Source organism: Neomonachus schauinslandi, chromosome 12, assembly GCF_002201575.2.
Source record: "Neomonachus schauinslandi chromosome 12, ASM220157v2, whole genome shotgun sequence".
NCBI classification, from domain to species: domain Eukaryota; kingdom Metazoa; phylum Chordata; class Mammalia; order Carnivora; family Phocidae; genus Neomonachus; species Neomonachus schauinslandi.
Genome location: NC_058414.1, coordinates 87,363,375 through 87,372,927, shown reverse-complemented (window position 1 = coordinate 87,372,927; position 9,553 = coordinate 87,363,375). Strand labels below are relative to the sequence as shown.

The following is a 9,553-nucleotide window of genomic DNA, read 5'->3' as shown; positions in this document are numbered from 1 at the left end:
ATGACGGGCACCTCGGCCCACTCTCCTCTCTAGCGGAAGAACCTTGAGGCGGGACGCCACACAGCCTGACGTGAGGGCGCGCAGCATCCTGGGATGTGTAGTCTAGCTGGGACCGGGACGCCCCCTCGGATGAATGGGGCCCAGGCTGGCTGCGAACTACAGCTCCTCGGCCGGCTACGTTGGTGGCGGCCGCGGGGGAAGGGGAGCCGGCGGCGGTGCCGAAGGAGAGCAGCGCTGCGGCACTGTGGGGATGTTCTGTGCCGCGGCGGACGCAGCAGCCCGGCTTCCTGGGGTGGCGGTATAAGCGGGCGCCTCCTCTACGCGCTCGCTCTCCTCTCACCGCTCCGGCCATGCGCCCGGCCTTCGCGGTGGGCCTGGTGTTCGCAGGCTGCTGCAGTAATGTGATCTTCCTAGAGCTCCTGGCCCGGTGAGTGACCTTCGCGGGCCGCACCCCCGCTCGCAGCGCGCGGGGGCGGGGGTGGGACGGCCTGGGACCCGGCGGAGGCGGTTGCTCCGGGGTCCTGCGCGCTGGCCGCTATCCTGCCCACCAGTTTGTCCGCATCCTCGGAGGGGAGCGCCGGGGGTGCTGCTGTCCTCACCCGCTCTCCACACCCTGGGGGATTGAAGGCTGCAGAGTTTTTCTCGTGACGGGTCCAAGGTCGGCAGGGAGCTCGTGGCAGAACCCAGCGCTCCTCCAGCTCTTTTCGCGATCCTGTTAATGCCACACGTTTGACTTGAGCAAAGCTCTTTGACTTCTAACGCAGTCTGATTTTGTACTCGCAGCAGTGAGTTTCATTAAGGTGGCCCCTAAAGCATTTGTTTTATTGGCCTTAGAGATGGTTATGAGTACTTGACCCAAACATACATCCCGATGATGTAGTCGAATGGATTCTTAACTTATTCACAAGGCCCGTCCACTTGACCAGAGAGAATTCCAGCTTTTAAGATATTACAGTCTCTAGGTTGAGAAACATGCATTTCGAGGCGTAACTTTATAAATTAAGAATGATTATGACACTTTCCCAAAGGGAAGCTAGGTTAGCTTTATTGAGGTGGCACTCAAATAATGTTGAGTAATGGGCAAAGTTCAGTGGAGCTGTTGTTATAGAAACACAACAGGTAGACTAGAAAAGGCTCAGGACTGAATCTCAAGTCTTGGTTGGGTCCTCCTTTTTATTTAGCCGCTCTGGGCCTCCCTTTTCTGGCTGGAGAATAAACTGTATGTGGTGTCCTTTAGTGCCATATATCTGAATCTGCACATCTCCCCTGGCCATCAGAACAGTCTTGTGTACCAAATAGGTCAGGAGGTATAATCTCTTTTACTGAAAGTGAAACAGGTCCCAAGAAGTTAGATGGGCTTTTACTACTTGTAGGTGGCAGGGCCAGAACTAGAATCCAAGATACCTACACCCTAGTCCAGTACCTTTTGCAACCTCCCTGTTATTTTTGAACTTGAGCAGCCCACAGAATTTTGGTCAGTGCTTCACCTGGAGCCTACTACAAGTGTATTTATTTTGTTTTCATGATACCATTGATTAGTCATTCTGAAGCAATCAGTTTACTTAAGGTGTGGGTTAATTTTTGCTATTACAGAGCTTGAAATCTTACACAGAAAGTGTTGATAAAGATCTGCCACTTATTTGGAGCATAGTTGGAGAGAGGTTTAAAAATAAAAAAAATTAAAAATGTATCCACTTGTCAGTCTGGTATACTTCAAAGGAAGGTCATTTGGGAAATTGATTTAAAAATATTTAAAAAGTGAGAAAATCAGGCCAGCCATGGAAATGAAGGTCATAGAATAATATATTATGAATATATATATAAATATAATACTTGTTTTGAATATGTCATTAAATTAAATCCTGCCAAAGGCTGTATGACGTCATAATATGCTAGCACCTGAAGGCCCTCGTTACTAAGTGTGAGCTCTTGGCTAAATTACTTGATCTCCTGAGTCTGTTCTTTGAATTGTGAAAGGCCGGTGGTGGCTCTCCCAGCCTCACAGAGTTTTGAAGGGTTCAATGAAATGCACGTGCAAAGCACCTGAAGCACACTGACTTTTTTTTTTTTCTTAAGATTTTTTATTTATTTGGCAGAGAGAGACAGCAAGAGAGGGAACACAAGCGGGGTGGGGGGAGGGAGTGGGAGAGGGAGAAGTAGGACCCTGCCGAGCAGTGAGCTGGACACGGGGCTCTATCCCAGGACCCAGGCGCCCCAAACTGACTTCCTCTTGTCTCTAACAACTTCGGTTTCAGTAAGGGTAAACCTTGTTTTATAAGCTACTCCTGAAAAGTTGTGGATAAATCTAACTTTACAGAATGTTTTGGTGAATTATAGGAGCTTCTATTTAGAACGCTTAGAAGAATTTATATATAAATCTTCCTCATTTATCTTTTTTGTAAATCTGACTTTTTGGATACAGCAATGGGTTTTCATAAAGCGGTGAGGGGTACATTTATATATTCAGTGAGTGGTGTACATCAGACTGAATAGCAGCTTTTTCCTGATTGGCTTGGGCAGCTCACAACTTACTCTGTTAAAGATCAATAAAATAAGAGCAGGTTGGACCACATGGTCTTTAAGGTCCTTTGTAGATTTGGCCTCCTCATAATTTTTTACTTTATCTTGGGACATCACAGTGGAAAGCTCATAAATTTTTATAGAGCGGGAACTGTGCTCTTATATGGCTTCCTTGGAACCATTATGTGCCCTAGTAAGTGCCAAGTAGAACACTAAGTATAAATGGAAATGCTAGAGTGACTTGTAGGGAGAAGGAAACATTTTTCTCCATTTTCCCCAAATTGGAAAACAAATCTAGGTTTTGTCTTTTTGATTTTTATATCTATAATTGGGATCTATAATAAAAAGCACCACGCAGTGTACAAGACAGACATGAAGTCATGAATGGATGCCTTGATCTCCCTCCTGAAAGAGCTTAGAAACAGGATGCACACACATCAGCTAACTAGCTAGCCAAGGTAGCGCATGTCTTACTTCAGGAAAACAATCTGAAACATTTTCTTTTTCCTATCTTATTTTACAATCAAGTGCATCATTTTGACTCAAGTAGGAAGTTTCCTAAATCTGAAAGAAGAAATATGAAAGGCATAAACTTCTTTCTCTTCAAAGTTGCTTGTCTTTGAAGTAAAAATTTGAATGCTTGCCAAAGAGAATTCAAAGTAAGAGAAACTTTGCAGTTGGTGATTATAATTTCTAAGGAGTAAAGTTCAAGAAAACAAGTGATTTAGGGAAAAGGATCCAAGTTTTTACATTGAAGTTTTAAAAATGAATTACTAAAGTTAAAACAAATAGTTCCATTGGTAGCCATTCAACAGTATGTTTCCCGAAAAGCTAAGTTGATTTTTTAAAAAAATTTAATTATGTGAGTACATTAGGGATATTTTAAAATACTGTGGAAATAGACACAAAGTAGAATAGGGTTGTCAACTTGTTTGTCTGATAGAACCCTATCTTGATTATGTTGGCGATTACATAACCCTAAGCATTTGTCAAGGCTCTTAGTACTGTATACCCCCCCAAAAAAGTGAATTGTACTGAATGTAAATTTAAAAATAAAAATACATATAGTGACCAAAAAAAAAAAAAAAAAAGAATAGGGTTGTCAAGGGATGGGGGAGGGGGCAATGGAGAGGGACCCTAATGGGTATGAGATTTCTTTGGGAGGTATCCTAAAATGGTAATAGCCGTACAACTCTATAGTAAAAAACACTGAATTGTAAACAGTAATATAATGGAGTCTGCAAACATCACTTATTTGCCCTGTGGCCCTGTGAGACTTCCCCGAGTCAGTGCCATGTGGCCCTCAGTGTCTTCAGCAATGAAATGGGCATAATTACAACTACCTTTGTAAAATAAAGGTAAAATTTATTATGCCTTTTAAAAAAATCCTGTGAGGTATACACTTGTAAAGTGAGTCAGTTTTAGAAATAAATGGTTTTTTAATCTTTCATACAATATTTTAGGTCACCCTCACATTCATTCAGCCGCTTGAGTGAAGGCCAGATACTGGGCCCAGAGAGCGGGGCATGAAGATGAATTGGACACCGTTGGTCCTCACCTTCCCTGTGTGGCACTGGGTTCTTATCTGTTTCATACTCTCATGTTTGCCTCATTCATTACATTGTCATCTCCTTAAGGGCTCAGGTCTCCGTCACATTGGGAGCTCCCCAGCACCTAACTTTACATGTGATATGTTCTCCTCAATTGTTCTTTAATTGAATTGGCCTCATCTTTTGGTAAAGAAAAAAATGGGTGGGAAGCAGGGAAGCTTGATGAACCCCATTTGGGCTAAGTCTTGTGTTGGCAATTTACATTTTCTCATGGAATCCTCATTACAAAATTAAAAATCTATCACTTGCACTTTATAGGTGAGAAAAATTGGTCAAGATAAATGTCTTTATCTTTAATTGAAGACCTTCCAGGGTGCAAGATCCTAATGTTAGTCTTTGCCTTTTTCCCTCTGTGGCACACTATTAAGTGCTTTTCAGGGACTGGCTTGTTTACTCTACCATAAACCAGTGAGATAGGCACTAATACTGTTCGCATTTTAAAGATAAGGAAACAAGACTTAGGGTAATTAACTTCCACTCTAGAGAACTGGATCCTGCCCGTCATTGTGTAATTTTAACCACCTTGGGTGGTTCTCAGCCCTGTGATAGCATATGGGAATCACCTGCCCATCTTACGTAGGCGCATACACACACTCCCACACACATCTTCCAGCACTTTCCCCAGACCTACACTAGTGGTTCTCAGCTCTGGCTGCACCTCAATTAAGCAGAGAGCTTTGAAAAGTACAGGTTCCGGGGCCCTACCCCACAGCAGTCTGAGCAGAACTGGGGGGGGGGGGGGGGGGGAGGGTGCTCCTCAGGCACGTGGGTTTCTTTTTTTTTTAATTTTATTTATTTATTTATTTTGACAGAGAGAGAGAGAGAGAGAGAGAGAGAGAGAGAGAACAAGTAGGCAGAGAGGCAGGCAGAGGGAGAGGGAGAAGCAGGCTCCCCGCCGAGCAGGGAGCCCGATGCGGGGCTCGATCCCAGGACTCTGGGATCATGACCCGAGCTGAAGGCAGCCGCTTAACCAACTGAGCCACCCAGGCGCCCCCAGGCATGTGGGTTTCTAAAGAGCAGCCTAACCAGAGCTGAAAAGCACCCTGCCAGGAACTAGGTAGAGCTAAAGTACCTTCTCCTGTCACTCATAATGAGGCTAATGGTTTTAATTAGCTCTTTGAATGAGGTCAGTGTCTTACGTGATTGTTTATGGCTTCTTGCAGTGTTTACCCTGTATCCCCTGAACATAAATGCTAAAAGAAATGGTTGAATATAAAGCAGTAGTTTTCAAGAACACCTTCATAGAGCCTAAAGAGTAGCCGCAGTTGTTGCAGATGGTAAGCATAGCTCCACACAAGAGTGGCTTATGTTCAGGGTTATCTATTTTATGCCTGATGGGTGTATTTAAGAACTTGTATACTTGACATTGCTATTTAATAATAATACCACCAGTAGAGTGGGCGCCTGGGTGGCTCAGTTGGTTAAGTGACTGCCTTCGGCTCAGGTCGTGATCCCGGAGTCCTGGGATCGAGCCCCGCATTGGGCTCCTGGCTCAGCGGGGAGCCTGCTTCTCCTGACCCTCTCCCTTCTCATGCTGTTTCTCTCTCTCGCTCGCTCTCTAATAAATAAATAAAATCTTTAAAAAAAAAAAACACCAGTAGAGAACGAGGTTGTTTTTATAAATAGCATTATATTAGATGTAATAGTACATTTATAATACAGTAATCATCTCATCACTAGCCTCTGGTAAATAAATGTCCTTGATAAGATGAGAAAACGGAATATGAAGCCTGAGAAACCTGGAAGCTTCAGGGAAACAGAGACAACTGGTCACTTTGTACTTCCAGTGACTGAGCAGAAGCTGATGGAGGACAAACTCCAAACCACAAACATTTTAAGTAACCGGCTTTTCGCAGAGTGTTTCAAGAGTGAGGTCAGAAGGACTTTTTCTGCCTTGTAAATATGTTCCTAACAGATACTGTGGAAGACTCTTCAGCCCTTACGTGGATCACTGAAGAGGTTCGATTCAATTCCACCGTTTGTGGAGTACCTAATATACTTGTGTTCAGGGCTGTGGGGAACAGTAGATGATAGTAGTGTTCTTCGGCCTTTGCTCCTTCTTATTGCTCCTTATCTCTCCTTACCCCTGTCAAAGACCCTTTGTCTGTAGACATTTTTTCCTAATCACCCCCCCCAGAGATACAATATATACTGGTTCATGTGCTGTATTTATATATACTTGATACTTCAAAAAAGAGTGCTTGATACTTCAAAAAAAGAGTATGAATCTCCCCACCCCAAGAACCAATCATTGCCCCCAGGGGGACTTTCTCTAAGGTGATGTCCCAGTCACCAACAGTGGGTGCATGTCTTCTGTTGACAGTAGTCTTGGTGGTTCCTGGTCAGGAGGCTATGTAAACATTCCAGGAGACCTGAGCATATTTCTGTGCTTGGGCTTTGCTGCTGAGGCTGACTAGGATTCTGACTAAAGCCAATTCAATGAAGTGAGTATCCCAAGTACATACGACCAATTTCCCACAGTTTACTAGAAAAGTTGTATGGTAGTTCTGAGAATGAGTGTTAGCACAATTCTTACTCATGGCCTGTTACACCTAGGGAAGAGTGAAATAAGCAAGCTTGACATTCTTCTCTGTGAGCTCTATTGATAGATGTGTGTGATCCATGGGATATGAAATCTGAGATAAAGGACAGTGGGTAATAGAAATCGGTCCTCCCTGTTACTTGAAACTATCAATATAACAAGTCTTGGTGCCCTTTATCTCAACTTTTTGTACATTATTTGCCTCTTTGTTTTTTACTACACAGGAAGCATCCAGGATGCGGGAACATTGTGACATTTGCACAATTTTTATTTATTGCTGTGGAAGGCTTCCTCTTTGAAGCTGATTTGGGAAGGAAGCGGCCAGCTATCCCAATAAGGTATGGCACATTGAAGTCTCTTTTAGGCTTTGTTTTTTTTTTTAAAGAAGTTCAGGACTTTTCTGGTAACTAGATAGGGTATGAGATATCCTTTTATAAGATCTGTGTCAAAGATATTAGTAGAATAATAATGGTAATTCATTTTCTGAATTTAATATATTGTGAGACTCCAGGGAACCTGTTTTTAGAATAAAATTCCCACTGCAATACAAAATAATTATGACGGAGACTACAATGTGTGTATGTGTGTAATATATGGTTGGTAAAAGGCTTAGTGTGACCACAATGTTTTTTAATAGTTTTGTATGCTAGCCTCATGTTGGTAAAGTTATGAAATACACTAAGAGTGGTATTACTGGTCCTTTTTAAAAATGAATGGGCTTGGGGAATAAACAGAAGTGGTGCTTATGCAGCCTCGTGATATACTAAATGCCACTGAATTGTTCACTTTAAAACGGTTGATTTTATGTTACGTGCATTTCCTCTCAATTAAAAGGAAGTGAATGGCAAGCTAAGGCAAAATTGTTGATTCCAGACCTCCCCCCATTAGTCCAGATTTGCATAACTGTACTCAGGGGGCCAAATAGAAAACAAGACAGTTCTTCTAATAAACAGTGTATTGAAAATTCTACATTCTTGCTGAGAGGGACTGGAAATAAAAGTGTAATGCATCCAGTTGTGAGTGTGTAGTAAGATCAGGACACGTAATCCTGCTGATAGGGATTTTCCTGGTGTGAATGTATCCAAGGACCGGTTAAGACCAACCACGGTGGTTGGTGTTCTTTTACAACATTTCCGAGTAGCCTGCTATAGAAAATGTGGTTGAATTTTGTTATTAATATTGTGCTTTTGAATTTCCCAACGTGATGCTAAGTATTCTGAGTAGGTTGTTTCTTCATTGGCTTTAATATTTACATAAAACTTTCCATTCTCTAGACCAACATTTACATCATGGTAGGAGCCCCCACATTTTTTTTAAAAATCACTCTATTGTTTTATCCTATTTTCAAATTTTTATTTAAAGTTTAGTTAGTTAACATACAGTGCAATATTGGTTTCAGGAGTAGATTCAATGATTCATCACTTATATGAGACACCCAGTGCTCATCGCAAGTGCCCTCCTTAATGCCCATGACCCATCTACCCATCCCCTACCAACCTCCCTCCATCACCCCTCAGTTCTCTACTGTTAAGAGTCTCCTATGGTTTGTTTCCCTCTCTCCTTTTTCCCCCCTTTCCCATATGTTCATCTGTTTTGTTTCTTAAATTCCATATGTGAGTGAGATCATATGGTATTTATATTTCTTTGACTGACTTATTTCACTTAGTATAATACACTAGCTCCGTCCATGTGGTTGCAAATGGTAAGATTTCTTTTTTTTTTAATGGCTGAGTAATATTCCCTTGTATATATATGCCACATCTTCTTTATTCATTCATAAGTTGATGGACATTTGGGCTCTCTCCATAGTTTGGCTATTGTTGATAATGCTGCTGTAAACATCAGGGTGCATGTACCCCTTCAAATCTGTATTTTTTAATCCTTTGGGTAAATACCTTTAGTGCAATTGCTGGATAGTAGGGTAGTTCTATTTTTGAGTTTTTGAGGAACCTCCATACTGTTCTCCAGAGTAGCTACACCAGTTTGCATTTCCACCAACAATGCAAGAGGCTTCCCTTTCTCCACATCCTCACCAAAACCTGTTCTTCTTGCATTAATTTTAGCCATTCTGACAGGTGTGAGATGGTGTCTCATCGTGGTTTTTATTGGTATTTCCCTGATGAGTGATGTTGTGTCTGTTAGCCATCTGGATGTCTTCTTTAGAAAAGTGTCTATTCATGTCTTCTGCCCATTTCTTAAGAATATTTGGGTTTTTTGTGCATTGAGTTTGGTAAGTTCTTTATAGATTTGGGATACTAAGCCTTTATCAGATATGTCACTTGCAAATATCTTCTCCCATTCTGTAGGCTGCCTTTTAGTTTTGTTGAATGTTTCCTTTGCTGTGTGGAAGGTTTTTATCTTGATGAAGTCCCAATATCTCATTTTTGCTTTTGTTGAAGTTGCTGTGGCCAAGGTCAGAGAGGTTGCTGCCTGTGTTCTCCTCTAGATTTTGATGGCTTTCTGTGTCACATTTAGGTCTTGCATCCACTTTGAATTTATTTTTGTGTATGGTGTAAGAAAGTGGTCCAATTTCATTCTTCTGCATGATGCTGTCCAGCTTTCCCAACACCATTTGTTGAAGAGACTGTCTTTTTTCCAATTGGATATTTTTTCCTGCTTTGTTGAATATTAGTTGACCATACAGTTGTGGGTCCATTTCTGGGTTCTCTATTCTGTTCCATTAATCTGTGTGCCCCAAATAGCCCAAGCTATCCTGAAAAAGAGAAACAAAACTGGAGGCATCACAATTCCAGATTTCAAGCTATATTACAAAACTGTAGTCATCAAGACAGTATGGTAATGGCACAAATACAGACACACAGATCAATAGAATGGAATAGAGAACCCAGAAATGGACCCACAACTATATGGTCAACTAATC

The 9,553-nt window shown here is 41.9% G+C and overlaps 1 protein-coding gene across 1 annotated transcript in view; it reads left to right on the top strand.

Moving 5' to 3' along the window:
* The first annotated feature begins 269 nt into the window (after positions 1–269).
* SLC35B4 (solute carrier family 35 member B4) overlaps positions 270–9,553 on the top strand; it is a 37,521-nt gene continuing 28,237 nt past the window's right edge. Inside the window, exons 1-2 of the mRNA XM_021692915.1 lie at positions 270–427; positions 6,897–7,010. Coding sequence (XP_021548590.1) covers positions 351–427; positions 6,897–7,010 — 191 coding nt within the window. The 5' untranslated portion in view covers positions 270–350. The remainder of the gene's footprint in view (positions 428–6,896; positions 7,011–9,553) is intronic.